The 18,905-nt window shown below is 44.7% G+C and overlaps 1 protein-coding gene and 1 long non-coding RNA gene across 5 annotated transcripts; one reads left to right on the forward strand and one right to left on the reverse strand.

The window, feature by feature from the left end:
- The first annotated feature begins 7,060 nt into the window (after positions 1-7,060).
- LOC144175433 (uncharacterized) lies at positions 7,061-8,209 on the forward strand. The gene is made up of 2 exons (XR_013323641.1): positions 7,061-7,109; positions 8,000-8,209. It is a non-coding gene; the product is annotated as an uncharacterized LOC144175433 (long non-coding RNA).
- A 409-nt stretch (positions 8,210-8,618) lies between these two features.
- LOC144175101 (zinc finger MYM-type protein 1-like) lies at positions 8,619-15,457 on the reverse strand. 4 transcript variants are annotated; one of them, XM_077704176.1, is made up of 5 exons: positions 14,615-15,457; positions 12,065-12,156; positions 11,897-11,959; positions 11,703-11,813; positions 8,619-11,543 (listed from the first exon to the last, which is right to left on the reverse strand). In XM_077704176.1, the coding sequence occupies exons 2-5, from the start codon at positions 12,144-12,146 to the stop codon at positions 9,280-9,282; spliced, it is 2,520 nt and encodes an 839-aa protein (XP_077560302.1). In that variant the 5' UTR covers positions 12,147-12,156; positions 14,615-15,457; the 3' UTR covers positions 8,619-9,279. The 4 variants fall into 4 exon arrangements, with proteins under 4 accessions (XP_077560302.1, XP_077560300.1, XP_077560301.1 ...); XM_077704174.1 differs by having other exon boundaries at positions 11,897-12,156; XM_077704175.1 differs by lacking the exon at positions 14,615-15,457 and having other exon boundaries at positions 12,065-12,309.
- Positions 15,458-18,905: the final 3,448 nt, after the last annotated feature.

An 18,905-nucleotide genomic window follows, 5' to 3' on the forward strand; every position in this document is an offset into this window, starting at 1 on the left:
AGGATGCAGACAAAGAATCCGTTTCGGAGCTGTCGCGGCTTGACGTGACGAGTCGGCGTGTTTACTTCCGTGGTGAAACACGTATGTGGGGGAGCAGACGCCGCAGTAAAGTCGCAACGTACCGCAGCGCCGCATGGTAGACACGCGTGGCAGAGCGTCCGCGCAACCATAGCCTCCTATATAACCCACTAAAGGAGGCTATGGCGCAACGCTGTGACGTCACTGCTTGAATCGGCGCCCAGAAACCGAAACCGAATCCTGTTCACATGAATCGTGCGATAATAAATTTTTTACTCAGAATATGTGCATGTGAGAGCATGTATCATGCTTTCTAATGAAATATAAAACGTTTGCAACAAAGAATGCACAAGCAACAAATTTGGTGGCACAACACCTTTAACTTGTTCATCATTATTGCTCCAAATCCTATCCAGGTTCTCTCGCGTTCAGTGCGGAGGGAGTCAAACGTACACGCGGATAGTTTCATTGCAAAAGCATTTAACGCCACATTACAAAAAATCTCAGAAATTATGAGAATTGCTTACTAATGCGAAGCATTCTTATGCCGCCTGTGTTGAGTGGGAGTTCTTTACAGCCAAATATGGCTATGAGAAAAGAAAGACGTTGTATTATTTTGTTATTTTCTTCTGTTTCTGTTCTTTTTCACCAATGATGGAAATTTATACCATTAAAACAGCAGAAACTTAATAAGTCCTTGTAAAACGCTCTCCGGGAGCCGTTTTGTTTATTTTATTTACGTTGTACATTAGTTGCACGGCTAAATTGTGCAGCAGAGCATCTCGCAATTCTAGAGAGAGGAAGTTTTGTTTATAGTTGGCGGCAGTGGTTGCTGAGGGTTAGGTGTTGATACATCGATAAGATATAATAAAAACTACATAGTATGTCATATCCTTACCAAGTTCACCCAAAACTACCTGTATTACACCCTACAGGGATTTGAAACCGGCAGTCTGTTTCACTGACACGCGCTTATGCTTGTTGCCCATGGGTGCCGAGCATATATCACGGTTACATCGTTTTTACAAAAATCCGTTTTTGCAGCAAAATGATCAAAATAACCGGTATACGCGATCTGAGGCACAAACACAAACAAAAAAGCTTGTGACGAAGTATTGCAAACATATGTTCAACACGGAGTCGTTTACCCAACGTGGACCTCGCTACCTCGAGGAGAATTTCAGCTCCCCCGCGGCCCAAAAAGCCACCAAGTTAAGCCAGATTGCTTAAATTGGTCCTATGCAACAACTTTCCCGTTTGGAGTGTATAACGAAAGGGGACGTACAATGTGCTACTTTATTAAAACGGGCTCAAGAACTGAAACCCTTCCCGTTCCACCGAGGTATAACGGGTAAATTAAAAAAATTGAAAATGGATGTATGGATTTAAAATAAAAAAAACGTAAAAAGGCAATTAAATAAGATAATTACACAGAAAATGACTTACTGAAGAACAATGGTAAATACAAACGATCTAAAGACTATTATCGCGTTATTTGCCGCTGACTTTGTTTCTGCGTGTGAGTGAAATTGTGAAAAAATATTTGAGGGGTTAGTATTGTTGAATATTGCGTTAACTAGTATTGTCATTTCTTCTAAAATTTTTAATGTTTTTGTATGTTTTATTAGCTCCGGTTTCCTTCTTACCAGATAATTTCTATGAATATAAAGAAGTTGTTCTCTGTGTTTGTTTGTTATTGGGCAGTCCTGTAAATAGTGATCAAAACTGTCTGCTGGTAGGTTACATTTACATATGTTATTATTTTCAATGGCGAACCTATGAAAATAAAACGGAAATCTACCGTGTCCAGTGACAAACTGTGACGTGTAATAATTGGTGGGAAAGTGGTCCGGAATTTTGTAAATATTCTTTATCCATTGGAATGTGTAGCTTTCATTTCCTTCTTGTTGACACTCAACATTGCAATGTTTTCTTACGTTAATATTGAGCTGTTTTTTGATAAATTGTAGTGAAATAGGCCAGTCAATTTTTTTGCCATATTTTGCGGCTTTTTTAGCCATTTCGTCAGCTATTTCGTTACCGACATTGCCACTGTGACCTTTAATGTAAGTTAACGTTATTTTCACCTGTTTTGCTATTTTGCTTCGCATTTCTTTAATTCTAAATATATTTGGGTTCCGATTATTAGGATTGCTAATTGCTTTTAGGGTTGATAGGCTATCAGTATACAACTGTAAGTTACCTTTGAAGCTAGTTTGGAGGTATTCAAGTGCCTTTAAAATCGCGATTCCTTCTGCCTCAAAGTTATTGCTGTACTCCGGAAGTTTGTATTGTTTGGTTTCTACTATTTTGCCGGATTTGTCTAGAATTATAAAAGCTGCTCCTATGTCGGTTTTATCTTGCGAGCCGTCTGTAAATACTACAAAATCTGTTTGCGAAATTGGTTGAGTAAGATAGGTAAAAGATATCTTATCTGCTGGATGCAGCTGACATGTATCTACTTTGCTACTTATTTGGTCTCCCGTAAAAGCGCGGTTTTTCCAGATGAACATTTTTCCGGCGAAAAGTATGTTAAATGTTTCGATTTCTTTTTCGATCGTCAGATGAATTGGTGGGACATTAGCTATGATGTTTAAGGCCGGATTGGATACTGTTTTAAATGCTTTGGTAACTTTAAGGAGGCTTGTTCTTTGAATACTTCTTAGTTTTTTTCTTATTAGTACCTGTTTTTTATACCAAATTGGAGTGGCATAAACTATGATTCTTTCTATAGCTCTGATATAAATTTGTTGTAGGTGTTTGCTGGTAAGCCCCAGTTGTATGCTGTAAATTTTCCTAGGCTGTTTATTATTTGGTTTACTTTTTCCTTTACATAGGTAATATGAGGGATAAAACTGAGCTTGTTGTCTACATAGACGCCTAATATTTTAATTTCTTTACAAAATTTAAGATTTTTGTTTCCTAGTTTGATAATGGGAGGTCTTTTAATGTACTTGTCCCCTATTACAGTGAATTTTGATTTTGTTGTGTTAAATGTAAGTTCTTGGTCTATTCCCCAGTTTTCTACTATTTTGAGCGCTTCGGTTGCCTTTTGCTCGATATTCTTTCTTGAATTGCCTCTTATTACTAAGGTTATGTCGTCGGCGAAAGCCTGAATATATACATCGCTAGGAAATTTGCTGTTTAGGAGATCTAAAATTGTTATGTTCCAGAGTAATAGACTTAAAGGTGACCCCTGGGGAGAGCCTGACTTAAGATAGAGTTGAATTCTTGATTTCTCCATGTTATAGATAATTTTTCTATTCTTAAAAAAGTTATGAGTCGAAATGATCAGATTTTTCGGGCACCCTGATTTTTTTAGAAAGTTTACAATGACAGATGATTTGATACAGCTAAATGCGTTCTTTATGTCTAAAGAAATGACAACACATACCGCTTTATCTAATCTTGCTTGATCAATTTTCTTTTTTAACTCGTTTAATTAAGGCGATGGTTGCAGACGTGTTATGGGTAAATCCGAACTGTTTTGTACTATGGAGTTTTTTCTTGGTTAAGAAGTAATATATTCTGTCTTTAATTATTTTTTCAAGTGTTTTTCCTAGTATAGAGTTGACCGCTATGGGTCTATGAAAACTTCGTAGAGACGCAGCTGGCGCCCATACGCCACGGAGCAAATGCTTAAGCCAGCGAACTGGCCGGCTACCAGAGGGCGCTGCGCACGCAAGACGGCGGAAAAGAGCGGAGGAAAAGGTCCCCAAAAATACCTCGGTAGGCACGGATGGAATACCGATGGAGTTGATTAACCAATTAGGACCGAATAGCAAGGTAACTTCTCTATCTTCTCTCTATCTTCTCTATCTCTGACTTCTCTATCACACGATCAATAAGGTGATAGAGAAGTGCGCTGAGTATACTGGACCCCTATATATAGCCTTCATAGATTATGAGAAAGCATTTGACTCGGTCGAAACCCTAGCAGTCATTCAGGCATTACGGAACCAGGGGGTAGATGAGCATTATGTAAGAATACTAGAGGATATCTACAATGGGTCTACAGCTACCATCATCCCCCATAGGGAGAGCAGTAAAATTGTCAGACAAGGAGACACAATCTCTCCAATGTTATTCACAGCATGTTTACAAGAAGTATTCAGAACGTTGGATTGGGAACAGGTGGGAGTAAGGGTTAATGGAGAATAGTTCAGTAACCTCAGATTTGCTGATGACGTTGCCTTGCTAAGTAACTCGGGGGACGAATTGCAAATCATGCTTTCCGCATTGGACGAACAGAGTAGAACCGTGGGCCTGAAAATTAATATGCAGAAAACTAAAGTAATGATCAATAACCTCGGGACAGCACAGCGGTTTGAGATAGGTGGCGAGGCAGTGGAAGTGCTAAGCGAATATATCTACTTAGGCCAAGCTGTGACCCTAGATCCCAACCATGAGGCAGAGATAATTAGAAGGATCAGAACGGGGTGGGGTGCATATGGCAGACATTTTCAGATAATGAATAGCAGCCTACCATTGTCGCTGAAGAAGAAAGTGTATGACAGCTGCATCTTACCGGTACTCACCTACAGGGCAGAAACTTGGAGGCTCACTAAGAGGGTTCAACTTAAATTGAGGACAACTCAGCGGGCAATGGAGCGTAAAATGATAGGTGTAACATTAAGGGACAAGAAGAGAGCGGAGTGGGTCAGGGAACAAACACGTGTTAAGGACATATTAGTAGAGATTAAGAAGAAGAAATGGACGTGGGCAGGGCATGTAATGCGAAGGCAAGATAACCGCTGGTCATTAAGGGTTATAGAGTGGATCCCTAGAGAAGGCAAGCGTTGCAGGGGGCGGCAGAAAGTTAGATGGACAAATGAGATTAAGAAGTTTGCGGGGATAAATTGGTCACAGTTGGCACAGGACCGAGGTAATTGGAGAATAATGGGAGAGGCCTTTGCCCTTCAGTGGGCGTAGATAGGCTGATGATGATGATGAGCAAGGGAAAGCTACTGCAAGCCATCATAACAAGGATAGAGGAAAAGGCAATACCGGCAACGTGGCAAATGAGCAGGATGAACTTAGTGTACAAGGGCAAAGGAGACAGGACTAACCCGAGAGAGAGAGAGAGAGAGAGAGAGAGAGAGAGAGAGAGAGAGAGAGAGAGAGAGAGAGAGAGAGAGAGAGAGAGAGAGAGAGAGAGAGAGAGAGAGAGAGAAATCACGTTATTTTCCAAGCAAGTTGGCTAGGAACGCGTGGTGGCTGCCGGCCGAAGGATGGCGGCGACGGTGGCGGCTCGGTCAACCCGAAGTAGCTGCACCCCCGGTTGCGAGCTACCCAGCGCGTCCTCCCACTGCCCGACGCTGGAGTTGGGGGGGGGGGGGGAATGAGTTAAGAGGACAGGTCCACATGGCGTCGAATAGTGTGTCCAGGGAGTCACAGAAGGGACAGGTGGGTGAAGGGAACTCAGACGGATAGAACTTGTGGAGGAGGGAACGATTGGCGAGGGAGTTTGTCTGAAGGAGTCGTCATAGGCGCTCCTGATCGTTGGTGAGGGATGTTTGGGATTCTCTCTTTCCAGCGACGTTAGTGACGCCGCGCGGAATTTGTCCGAAACCATTGCAAAGTCCTGTAGAAAAAATACTTATGTGTACTGAGGCGGCAAGGTGATGAAAAAACGGCAATTTCAGGAGCGCCGTATCTCCGGAACATGGGCGCCGCCATCTTGATGCGGTGAAGATTGGAAAACATGGCCGCCGGGCGAAGCAGTTGCTCGTGTTCAGGCAGAGTGCTCTTCGCCGACTTCTACCATGGTTTTGGTTATGGGGGTGGCTGGGTTCACATTTAGTCATTTTATCTTTTGCGGGGGGTTGCGAGACTAGAAAGACGTGGGGGGTTCATCAAAAGCAACGTGATGCCTGTGAATTTGCCGTGTTTCGGCCTTGGGTGTGAGGCGCGGTGCCCGCTTGAAGTGAAATTTCGGAGTCACTGTGGTCTTATAAAACGCCGAGTTATTGCTGCTGTGGGGTGCGACCATGTCGAGTGCTTTTGCTCCGTGGGTGCGACAACTGTCACATCGTTTTGCGCAACTTGCCGTGGCGAGTCTACACTTGTGCGTAAAGGCGATTCCGGGACTACAAAAATAATTTCGGCAATCACATGATAATAAAAGTGCCTTACGGTTGCTTAGTTTTTCAATTCGAAATTTACAATGCCCCCCTCCCCCCTCCACTCTATGCCTAGATGCTAAGAATTTAGCAGTGGTTTGTAAAAAGGTAGTGCAGTTCGTACCTCGTGATACTGTGGTAGAAAAAACTATTGAAAGGCTGTTTCAGTGTATATGCGTTCAAAACCGATTAAAAGTGCACCCCCCCCCCCCCCCCGAGTGGCCAAAATTTTTTTAGGCTCCTAAGGTGACATAATAAATGTCATTCTAGCTGTCTCACCCCTGCACTTAGTGACATTCTTCCTCGTCATGTTTTGTCTGTTTCTTTGTGAACCTGGAACCATGTGAACCTGGAGCCAGCTGCCATGGCAAGAAAAATACCTGCATTATATGCGGTTTCGCACTGCAAACGGTTACGTCGTAAATGGTCTCCACTGCGCGCAATATCCCGTGGTATGATTGGAAATTGAGTGCAAACTGGTGTACAATATCCCGTAGTATGATTGGAAAGTGAGTGCAAACTGGTGTGAAATATCCCGTAATACGATTGGAAAGTGAGTGCAAACTGGTGTGCAATATCTCGTATACGATTGCAAAGTGAGTTAATACTGGTGTTAACTTGTATTCCCTTGTTTCCTGTCCTCCTTTGCAGGTAGTGTTCGGAGTTCGAGGTCCACTTCACCAACAAAGTTGTGAGTGTCATTTCAAATAGTTTTTGCCCTTCTAAACAGAGAGCCCTTGGTAATTTAGAAATATTTTGAAATAACTTATTTAAAAGGAAATTGGCTCTTTCAAGTTCTGGTCTACGAAGATGCAGATTTCTGTAAGAAGAAATATTTTGCATGCTTTCCTCATTCTTTTATTAAATGAAATTGGAATTGAGAGTGAAATCAGAGCAACGCTCTTCTTTTGCAGGTCCACATCTGACGCAATGTGGCAGAGTACAACAGCGACCTTTTCCGAGAACAAGGTGAGCGCTTGTCACACGCTGTTTCAAAGCTTGGGTTTTTTTTGTACACTTGCAATGTACAGGGCACTGTTAGCACTTAATGGGCGATCAACATGAATGCTGTTGCTCCATGGAAGCCCCAGAATTGTATCCTACAGGGTGGGAGAACTTCCAGTCATTAGAAAGGCTTGTGTTGTCACGCATTGGGTTAAATCTGGGGGAACATGTGCAGTGTCCGTGGTTCTTAGATGGGCTAAAATGACCAGATGCAAGCACTCCATTCTGCACCTACTCAGTACAAGGCTTCAGGCATGGCCATCGGTTATTTTGTCAATATTTTTTTAACGTGAAAGTGTTTTATTCCGGGATACACCAAGATTTCACTGACGTCATATCCGTCACGGAAGTGACGCCAGCACAACGGAGCAAGCCGCCTGCAAAGGGTGCACCCCTGCACACAGGGTCTTCTTGCGGGGAAGCAACCGTTAGTACTAAGATTACGTTATAGTTCGGGTTCGTTTTCGGGTTTTATATTGCACCAAGATTTCGCTGACGTCATATCCGTCACGGAAACGACGCCAGTACATCTCTGCCGAAGTGACCCACCAGCAGGACATATCTCGCCAAGCACACCCACAAGACAGCTGCCGATCCGCAAATCATGCTCAGCTGTAGATTTCGCTGCACATTTCACTTTCGTGGTTTACCGATTCGTATGAAAGAGGAATCAAGCACAGTTTTGTTTTTAAGAGACAGTGTGCGTGTAGTAACTGCCCTTCTCTTTGGTAATCTGTAAAACTTGGAAACAATATGTGCGAGCTGTGTTGAGGGTGCATGAAGCTCTATTCTTGGTCTTGGTAATAAAGTGAGGCACGTCTAAAATGCCCGTTGTCGTCATCTTGTGCTTGCAGGCCCGACGGAAAACGGCCACCCCCCACGAACTTCTGTATGCGGCCGTTGCGCCCATGGACGCCTCTCTTCCGTTCCTCTCCAAGGCCATTGCTGACGACGCCAGCAGCGACATGGCGTCCTCGGTCTTTGGCAGCGACATACCGGACACCATGATAATTTCAGACCGTGAAGGGGCCTGTTCTAACCTTGGCTTGGATGGAAACCTTTAGCGAGTGCTCAGTGCCCGAGGATCGCTCAAGTGAGTCTTTCTTTCTCTTTGCTCCTTTGCCAGAATGGGGTTTCCTTGCTGGTGCTTTGGTCTACTTACCTGTGCAGTGACGCCGGAACTATATTTTCAGTGGGGGGGCTGAAGCAATTTTTTTATTTTTTTATGTACTTCGAAATTTTTACGCGATTAAAATCAGAGTTTAGCTAGAAAGAAAAAAAATCGACTTCTTTTCTATTAACCACGTGCAAAAATCTTTTTTTACCCACTGGTTATTCTTAACTTTAAATTGTGCTTATTATACGTTCATTGAATAAAAAATAAACGGGATGGGGAAGGGGGAAGAAAGAGAATGTGTTGCGAGTGGCCATCTTAGTCAAGATAGGCCGCGTACTATTAAGCAGAAAATAGAGTGAATTTTCAGTGACCACATATTTATTCGCATTTGACATATTATTTAAGCAACAGAATGTTTGGTACGTTTATACAATGGCGCAGAAAACAAGCGTAATACAAATACAAAAATTGCAATACCACAGTACAAACAGCCACGCTATAATACATACATACAATTGGAAATATTGCACACAAGCATCACACTTATCAGTCAGTGGTGTTATTGCTATAGGGGCTTAGGTGGAACCAAAGGTTGCTGCTATCTCCAAAGTTCTTTGATGCCATCCTGTAAAGTTAGGTCTGTTTCTATTTGTATATTGACGCATATAAAAACATGACATAAAAATAATGGAAATGCAACAATACGAACAAGCACGCTATAATACATGTATGTATAGTCACGGACAAATGAAACGCGACCAGGATAATATAAACCAGAACACATAAATAGCGCGATTTCTCTCCATGCAAGTCACATTGATGTGTGGCCTAATAACAATAACAAAGATGGAAAATGTGGCTTTCAAAATATACCAACAGTGCGCCATTTTTGGACCTCCAAGAACAGCATTTTTCAATTTTGCGTGTTCTTGTTCATAATTTTGTGTTCGCACTTCATGTGACCATGACTGTACATGAATGTCAAAAATGCACAAAAGCAGCAGGCATTTCGGACAGCTAGACGGGACCAAAGGTTGCTACTCGCTCCGCTGTTCTGCTCACAAATTCTTTGATGATGTCCTCTAACCTGAGGGCCGCCGTTCTTTCCTTATGAATGTTCAAAATCAGAAGATACGACAACCTCTTCTGGGTCATTCGGTTGCGCAAATAAGTTTTTACTCGGCGCAGAGCACTAAAAGAGCGCTCCCCAGAAGCGACCGATGCAGGTATGGACAGCAAAAGCTGAACATACCGCACGACCTGGTCCATTAGCTCGCGAATGTTTTCCGGTTTGCTTTGCAGCATCTTCAAAATGCCCAGGGATGTGGTGGAATCGGCATCGTGTAGAAGAGTTGGTAGAAGCAGAAACTGCGCCGAGAGTCTGCACAGGTCAAAATCTACTGCATGCACTCCCAAAGACGCCTTTAGCCCATCAGCTGTGAACTGAGTTCCCCTTGCAGCGCTGGCTAAAATGCCTTCCAGTTTTACGAGCTGTAACATGCCCGGCTGCTCAAAACGCCGTTGCGTTTCATTCATAATCCGATCGGCAGCAGCGAAATACTCCTTGCGCAGTGCTGCTTTAATGTCGAGTGTAACTGGCTGAACAGGCCTGTCAGTCGCCTCGTACCGCCTAGGCGGTTTTGCCGGCCTGGACACTCGAGGCTCTTTCAGGCATAGGCGTGCTGCAGTTGTGCTCGTGTGCTGCCACAGCTCCTCAAACGCGGCATCAGAGCGCAGCCGAGAGATCGCCTCGCGGAGAGCCTCTGCAGCCTCTTTTGCACCCGCCGCTCGACATGTTGAGCTCTGGAAAGCCCTTGCCAATTCTTCACAAGGGCCGAAAAAAGCTATGGAAATGTTGATCCCTAACAACGTTTCAAATTTCTGCAAAAGGGTGTAGTAACCCCTGAAAATGGCCTTGCTGCCATCTGTCACTGAACCTGGTGTCTCCAAAAGCTCCTTGAGCGTCTCCTGTACCCTAGCGTAGTTGTCAAGAAACCTTTGCATGGACTTAACTCTAACGGTCCATCGCGTAGGGCAAAGCGGCAGTAAATTGTTTGGCCTGGAACCGTTCTCCAAATCTACTTCGCCCCCTGTAGAAACTACTATGTTGGCGTAAGCTCTTTTGCGCTTTTTGGAGTCGAGGATTACGTTGGAAATATCTTTAACAGTGCTAAGAGCGTCTCCAATTATGTCGCAGCTCCTGCTAGCCTCCTGCAGTACAAGATCTAAACAGTGATTACTGCAGTGGACATACAAAGAACGCGGTTCGCAATCGCTAATTCTTTTTTGTACACCCGAAAAACGACCGGACATATTTGCCGCCCCATCAAAGCAGTGGCCACGGACGCAGTGAAAGTCTAGGCCCAGGCGCAAAAGCATGTCCTTGATGGCAGAGTATAGAGTTTCAGCTCTGCTGTCGGGCGCGTTGTACATGCCAATATACTCTTCCCGAAGCTCAAGGGTCTTGCTCTGCACCCACCGCACGCAAAAGGTGAACTGCTCGTCACCATTCACATCCGTTGTTCCATCAGCGATGATACCGTAGAACGGGCTGGATTTCACGTCCTCCACAATCTCTCGCTGTACGGTATGCGCCATAATTTCTATAAGCTCATTCTGCACGTCCCCGCTCACCCATTTGTCCCTCTTAGCCATCCACGTCTTAAGGACCGGGACATCCTCTGATCTCTCATGAAGCAAATCGAGAAAATTTCCATCCAGTTTACCTTGTCCTCTAAGAGCTTGCCCTGTGCGGCAGAGATAGCGCACAGAGCTAACTATGACGCGAAGTACTGCCCTGGCATCCTCCTGATGTTTGTTGCATTGCTGCGAAAGGAGACTCAAAACAGGAATGCCTCTCTGGTATGACAAGTTTAGGCTCACGGAGTCAACGTGAAATTGGCTCTTTTCGTGCGATTTGAACCTTTCGATAGCCTTTTTCCAGTTGTTAAAACCAGTCTTAACAAAAGCTCGCTCCACATTTCTAGTGTTGTCCCCTTTTTTCTTGAAATGTCGACGGCACTCTTGACAAAAGACTAAGTCGCTCTTGCTTTGGTAGGACAGCCAAGAAAATCGCTCAAACCAGCCACGTTGACATGATCTACCTCCTTGGTTTTTTGGGAACCTGTAGTTTTTTGCCGGAAGTGACGGATGGTCGTTCAGCGCTGACTCGTCCTCGCTTGAACTCTCTCTCGAATTCTTGAAGGCGAGCGATTGCAGATTGCTCATTTCGTCCGAGCTGGTTGCTTCTTCCGTCCGGCTAGCAGGCCGCGATGTTTGGGCTTGTACAAATGAAATAAAAGGCATTCATTGCTTCTTTTGTTCCTATTCGGTTTTTAAATCAAGTTTACACTATTTTCCCTAGCCTATGTCTAACAAAAAAGTATTATTGGCATAACCGATAGGCATGACCTTAATTTGGATATACTGAAACTACTTACCCGCTGAGCAATCAGTCGACAGTGGTGACAGGTCCGGAGGACGGGCGCTGTCGTCAGGTAATGGTTGTGCAACAACGGCGTTCGTGTTGTCGGTACGGGATGGACCAATTTCTGCAAAATTCGCACCGTCCTTAACTGTCTCAAAATGCCACTTTTAAAATGCAAAAATGTATCAATGAAATATCAATTATTACCATCATGGCCTGTGCCTTGCTCTGCGCGATGACACTGTAGGCCGGGTCTTTCAGAAGAAATATCTGGTAGCGACAGAGAAAAGCGTAGAAGCAAAGAGAATTGTTGAACGGAGGCATTCACACAAACAGAACTCGTGATTATATACAAAAATCTGTGCATTATTATACCTTGACAATCTCTGCTTCCAAGGCATGCACGCTTTGGAGCTGGTAGAAAGAAACCACTGATCTTTCTTTGGGAGCCGGGCATTGCGTGAGGGCTGGGATCAAATAAAAGAGCCGTTAGTTGACGCTGCCCACACCTAACACACGTCGGCATGATCAATGCCCCAGTTCGTTTGGTTTTGTTGCACTAACAGTGCAACATGGATCGAGCTGAACAAAACTCAGCGTTGATAGACCTCTGTCCTGTTTCTTTTTTTGTTTTGAACAGTTTGTGACCAGTACGAAAGAAAATATAGAGGCCAAATATTTTATTGTATAGAAAAGCGGTGATCCGTAATCCGAGGGCTATATCAATTTGAATAATGGGAACTTAAATTGCATTTGTATTAGGAAATGTCGAGCAGCATGTGGCTGTTATAATATGAGAGCTAGGAAGTATTTTTAATTCGGTAATTCGGGTTCGGGATATTTTATGGCCTATTTAAAAAAATCTGAAAGACAGCCCAAAGGCCCCGAGACCCCCCAAGTGGTGGCTGTCATAGACGTCGACATAGAAACGTTATTTAATGTTTGCAAATAGAAACATTCGTAGCTTGACATTGCTCCCCTCCCCCCGCCCGATTACGAGGTCAGCAGCTTCATAGTTGTAATACCACATGAGAAAACGTATTAAAAACATTAACATAAAAACACATATGTGAGAAAATCACGGGATGCTTCGGTGACAAACCAAACTGTTAAAGTTCTCCCACTCGGAGAAAAGAAAATGGCGTACAACAGTGAAATCATAAATAATTCAAGCAAAGCTATTCACATCAGAGAAAAACCAAAATTTGCATGCTACAAACACCTATACAACACTTGCATGGGAGATGTACAACTCGCAAACAATGGAAACGGAAAAAAATAAGAAAGGTGGTAAAGTTAAAAACAAACGCTACATTAGCGACAATGGCGCTCAAACACTACGCTATACATACAAATCAAGCCCATCTTTGAATGTAAGTCGGTTTCCACTGCTCATCCAAAGTTTCGGGACAATGTTTTGCATCAAGTGGTCGTCATAATTTGTTCTAGTGGGACGGAGAGTCTAATAATCAGGTCGTCTCGTGTTGTAGGAATGCTCTTTAACGGTTAGGTTGGACATAGTACAAATAGAAAACGTTTCCCTTATTCTTTCAGCAACCCACGCCTTCCATAAACGGTAATTATAGTAATTGTTCGTGTTGACTAAACCAAACTATTTGAACAAAGATCTAGTTGGCTTGTCTGCTGCAACGTTGGGTATAAATCGAACAGCTTTATTTTGCACCTAGATATTGTAGGAATATTTGTAACCGTTGTTGGGCCCCAAACAAGAAAACAACAGTTTAAGTACGACAGGAACAGCCAATAATAAATGAGTAGCTTTGTATTCGTCCGCAATAGGTCACTATTTTTGTAAAGCAATCTCGTTACTCTCGACAGTTTGTTGACAACTTGGTCAACGTGCAATTCCCAAAGCATGTGTTCCCAAACTACTCCTAAGATTTTTAAAGCTGGCTACAATCTCTACAGGACACGCATTTAAAACTAAATATTGGTTTTTATTGACATATTCACCTTTTGCACCAAAAATAACTGCCTTAGATTTTTCAGTGTTATTCTTGAACCCACTGCAACAAGCCCATACGGCTAATTTTTCAACGACCTCATTACCTCGTTGGAGTAATCTCTCGCTAGCCTCTTCTGCGATAAACAAACTCGTGTCGTCGGCGTAAATTACGAACTTCACTGACGGGTCTATCTGCACAATGTCATTAATATAAATATGAAATAAGAGCAGTCCTAGAATACTGCCCTGGGGAACACCAGAACATGTTTCCTGAATATCCGACTTGCAATTGTATTATTGTCACAAACTGGGAACGATGACTAAATTATAATGTAATAAGGCTGAAAGCCATACCTCGAATAGCATAGAATTCCAGTTCATGTGCAAGAAGATTACGATCAAGATTTACGATCAAAAGGAAACAGTCTTCTTTTTCTACATCAAGCGTAAATATCAAATCGTCAAAAGAAATAAAAACAAACATCAAGTAAAATTCATGACCTAGCTAAATAACGTTCGACTTTCTTACCGGGTACCAGCAATGCTCTTTAATGAGAACTTTATATCATAACTTCTTTTCGTTCTCCGTTCACGTCCATCAAGGTATTAGCGCGGATGCATCTTGCTTCTAAAAGCCTACAGTATCTCACCGATCTTTATGTAGTAAACTCGGTCTAAAAGTACTGCCAAAGCCGTTACATGCTGATTGGAGGAAGTAGAACATAAGATCAGAACAGGCTGTCGCGTCTCAAGAATTAAGGGCAACATGTGGATAAATTCGTAAGAACGTCCTTTCCAACGCCTAAATGGAAAATGACGACTATTTTGCTCACAAACTGCGCCAACGGGCCTAGTGAATTTGTAGCGTAGCGTGTATAAGTGACTGATTGTCTATGTCCAAAAAAGGAAGACTAAACAGGCCTACCGAACTGATAATAATTGTAAAGGACGGTACATACCGTAGCGAGCGCAGTCTGCCGGTCCGGTAGTAGGGCCGGTCGCCGTCGTGCCTCCTGTGCGAAGGACTAGTGCAGCTTCGCACAAGCTGAACTTGCTTATTTAAACACCTTGTGACCCGCCGCAGGGCCTTTTAATCTGCCCATCGTTTCGTGGTTTCCAACGTCAGAAAGTCTCCGCAAACAATGCTGTCCCATCGGAAAAGTGACAGGTCCCCTCTCTGCTGCACCACCCTCAAAAGAGGGACACGCCTTGGGCGCACTGCAAGACTGCATACCCACAACAAACTTACGCTCAATGCCCTTGCCGGTTAGAAAAAAAACGCAGGAAATAGGTGAGGAAGGGGGGGACACACTGCAGCACCTTACAGGATGTTCAACGCCGCCGCGGCATCGTTCGCGCTATTTTCGCGCTATTCTTTAGAGCTAAAGGACCTGGCCCACGTGCGAGCCCTTCCGCCGCCACAATACGCATGCCGCTGGATGCGTTGAGCTAAAGTGCCGCCATACGCGTTTTACATAGAAACACTCCGTTCCTCCCCATTTCAGAGAGCTAACACGCCGTGCACGAACGTGAGGACTGCACACCTATAATGTACACAGAACGCTCCTGCGGTTTCGACAAAGACGTGGAATAGAGGGGAGAAACGGGTGGCACAGAACAACTGTTGTTGGCGCTTCTGCACGGCGGCGCGGCATCGTTTGGCGGCTTATCTTGCCGCCAAACCACCACACATGCCGGTGGGTGCGTTAACCTAAGGTCTTCCACGTGGCTTTTACGATGACGCGCCGAATTCTCCGTACTTTCGAGAGCTATGGTCATCCATCGCAAGAATGGTCGTCTGTCTGCCGGCCGCCTCGGCTTCTGGTGCATGCATGGTAACATTGTCCGCTCCGTCGCCCCTTCCGGTGCAACACAAATACGAAATCCTGCTCGCCGGTTTCTCTTCAGTTTCACCCATCAAAAGCTGGTGTACCTCGCTTGCCGCCGTCACTTACTGACAAGCATTACTGATAAGACAGAAAAAGCTCGGCGTCGCCTTTCAGCCTCGGTAGCACTCCTCAAGGATCAATAGCAGTCGTTTCTAGTTTGTCTCCTCCACTCACTCTCAAGCCTTGCTTCCCCCGCCACGGCGTGACGAGTCAATCCCCTTTTCCGACCAGACTGACTTGGAGCTGCGCGCCCCTCTGCCGCTTTCTCGCGCGGGGAGAATGACCCCACCAGGCAATTATCGTCTCTTTGCTGCCGCCTCCTGTGTCTGCGCTACCGTAACCTCGCCACTGGCAGTTAAAGTAAGACACCATTAGCTATTGTATTTCATGCGTTTCCCGCAACACGCCGATGGGGAACGGTGAGTGCTTCTTCGTGGAAAAATACAGAGAAAGAGCCCGGATGGATTTAAATACCCGATTAAAACAGAAAAGCCGCCAGAAGAAGGGGTCAGTTCGCGACCCAAAGGTTCAAACGGCTCGTCTCGTCTCTGCTGCCGCCGCCTGTGTCTGCGCTACCGTAGCCTCGCCACTGGCAGGTAAAGTAAGACACAATTAGCCATTGTACTTCATGTTTTCCCTCGACACGCCGTTGGGGAACGGGAGGGCGCTTTTTCGTGGAAAAATACGGAGAAAGAGCGTGGATGGATTTGAATACCGGATTAAAACAGAAAAGCCGCCAGAAGAAGGGGTCAGTTCGCATAGTTATAACCCGACCCGAAGGTTCAATGCACTCGTCTCTTTGCTGCCGCCGCCTCCCTACAAGCAGGTAATGTAAAGCACCATTAGCAGTGGCGCAGCGCACCTACGGGGGGGGGTCTTATCCACAAGAAGGGAGATCAGCCTCCTCTCGGTGGTGTGTTGGTTGTTTACCAAGGTAATAGTTAACCGCATAAGCGACAGCCTAGATTTCCAACAACCGAGGGAACAAGCCGGCTTTAGAAAAGGACGACAGATCACATCCATGTCATCAATGAAGCAATTGAAAAATCAGCGGAGTATAATAAACCCCTTCACATGGCATTCATAGACTATGAAAAAGCGTTCGATTCGCTAGACACCGCAGCAGTGCTGGAAGCATTAAAAGACCAGGGAATCGAGGAGACTTACATAAGACTCCTAGACGACATTTATAAGGGGTGTACGGGCAGGAAAATCCTCCACACGAAAAGCGAAAAGTTTACGATCAGAAAGGGAGCACCAAAATTGTTCACAGCATGTCTGGAAAATATATTTAGGAAGCTTAACTGGGAAGAGGTGGGATTACGGGCAAACGGAGAATTCTTGAGCCATTTGAGGTTTGCGGACGACATAGTCTTGTTCAGTGAGACTGCAGAACACCTGTAAAAAATGCTTCAAGACCTAGTCAGAAAGCTGGGCCATCGGAGTAAAGATAAACATGAATACGTCTAAAGTAATGCTAAATAAACATGCTGGAAGCACTCTCTTCCGCCTAGGTACCGAAATACTAGAAGAAGTAGAAGATTATATCCATCTTGGACAGGTTGTCAGTGCTGACCCTAACCACGAGAAAGAAATCTGGCCCAGATAGGAATGGGACGGGGTGCATTCGGCAAGCACCCCCAAATATTCAAAATTAAGCTACCTCTATCACTAAAAAGAATAGTATACAACCAATGCGTACTACCGGTGTTGACATATGGGGCGGAAACTTGGCGCCTTACTAAACAATTGGAAAGAAAACTTAGGTCGGCTCAACGAGCCATGGAACGAATAATGATAGGAGTAACACTTAGGGACAGGAAACGAAGCCTCCTGGATCAGGGAACACGCTCGAGTAGAAGATATCATAATTCAAAATAAGAAGAAATGGACTTGGGCAGGCCATGTAATGAGACGAAATGACAACCGGTGGACCACCAGGGTAACTGAGTGGCTACCGAGAGACGGGACCAGAAGGAGGGGAAGGCCGGTAACTCGATGGAGGGACGAAATACGAAAGTTCGGAAGCAAAGAATGGACTCGAACAGCGCAGGACAGGAGCGGATGGAAGTCAATGGGAGAAGCCTTCGTCCTGCAGTGGACTTAAATAGGCCGATGATGATGATGATGATGTTGTTGGTAGTGGTGGTGGTGGCAATTATTCCACGTCGCGATGCTGAGTCAGTACAATACCTATTGTAACCCCGCACAAGAAACGTCTGAGACTGCAGGCCTAGGGAGACGAGAAAACAGCTCCCGCTTTTTTTTACCTCAGCGCAAGTTGCAGCCACGCAGACCAGTGTCAGCGTGTCGGTTCGGTAATCCGTGGCTGCAGCTGTCACGTTTTGCGAGTATTATCAACGCAAAATTGGCTACTCTCACGTCAGTGATGGAGCCAAATTTATAGAAACTTGGAGACCGTAAGTTGCGCAAAAAAATGTCAATGAGGCAGGAAGTAGGGGGGGCCGAGCCCTGACATAAAAATGCTTGGGGGGGGCTCTGGCCCCCCTTGCCCCCCCGGTTCCGGCGTCCCTGTACCTGTGCTTTTGCTTTCTGGCTGTGGGCCTTGCTAATGGCTTTGCCGTTGCAAGTAGTGGCTTCGCCACCTTCACCCTGGGTTTGGTGATTACGCCTTGCCCTCTGAAAGGTTTTTGCACTTCGCTTTGGTGCTGGTACTTTTGGCTATGTGGCGCTAGTGCTGGCAGGTACACGCCGTGTCACGTGCTTACACGGTGCCAAAAATTTTGGCATTTCACAGTTACCAATTTCGTAGTTAAAGTGGAGGTAGTGGAAGGGTATAAGTCCTGTCTTTGTTTTCTTAATATCATACACTTTGGAGATTATCACTTTTGGCTAGTGCCGTAAAACGCTCGAAAAGAAAGCACTTGTCAGTGTAAATAAAAAAATTACTTTATTTAACTAAAATATTGCATCCATGACGAGTCAAAAAAAGAAAAAAGGGTCCAGTGACATTATAAATTGCAAAACTTTGCAGCCGTGCAATGTAGAAAGAAGCAGATTACATATTTATTCTTATTTGGAGTACTCAAATTACGTTGGCAAACTAACTGGGAGAAGCCCGAACGATAACGTACAACTTTGCTTTAGTCAAGAGGTTGTACAGCTTGTACCTTGCTGCAGTTTTTATGGGAAACGTTGCCAGCATTGCAGGGGAGGAAGTGTTTGCAGGGGTAAATTTCAAGTAGCCCGCTTACTGTGCCATTACGTCCCGTCAAAAGCCCCATGACTTATTTGGAGTAGTGACAAACATTGCAGTGTGCTTCGGAAAGCTTGGCTAATAAAGCCCATACCACAGAACAGCATAGCCGTACATGTTGCACTGTTGCACTGCAGCCTTTCG

Source organism: Haemaphysalis longicornis, unplaced genomic scaffold, assembly GCF_048455015.1.
Source record: "Haemaphysalis longicornis isolate Haplotype H1 unplaced genomic scaffold, Haemaphysalis longicornis Haplotype H1 scaffold_3, whole genome shotgun sequence".
NCBI lineage: Eukaryota > Metazoa > Arthropoda > Arachnida > Ixodida > Ixodidae > Haemaphysalis > Haemaphysalis longicornis.

Bases quoted from the DNA above. Each gene is read 5' to 3' on its own strand.
- LOC144175101 (XM_077704172.1), bottom strand. From the start codon at position 12,215: ATGCCGACGTGTGTTAGGTGTGGGCAGCGTCAACTAACGGCTCTTTTA. The intron at 11,814-11,896 runs GTAATAATTGAT...CGAATTTTGCAG, and splicing joins GCAAGGCACAGGCCATGATG to AAATTGGTCCATCCCGTACC. The intron at 11,544-11,702 runs GTAAGTAGTTTC...CATTTGTACAAG, and splicing joins GTCGACTGATTGCTCAGCGG to CCCAAACATCGCGGCCTGCT.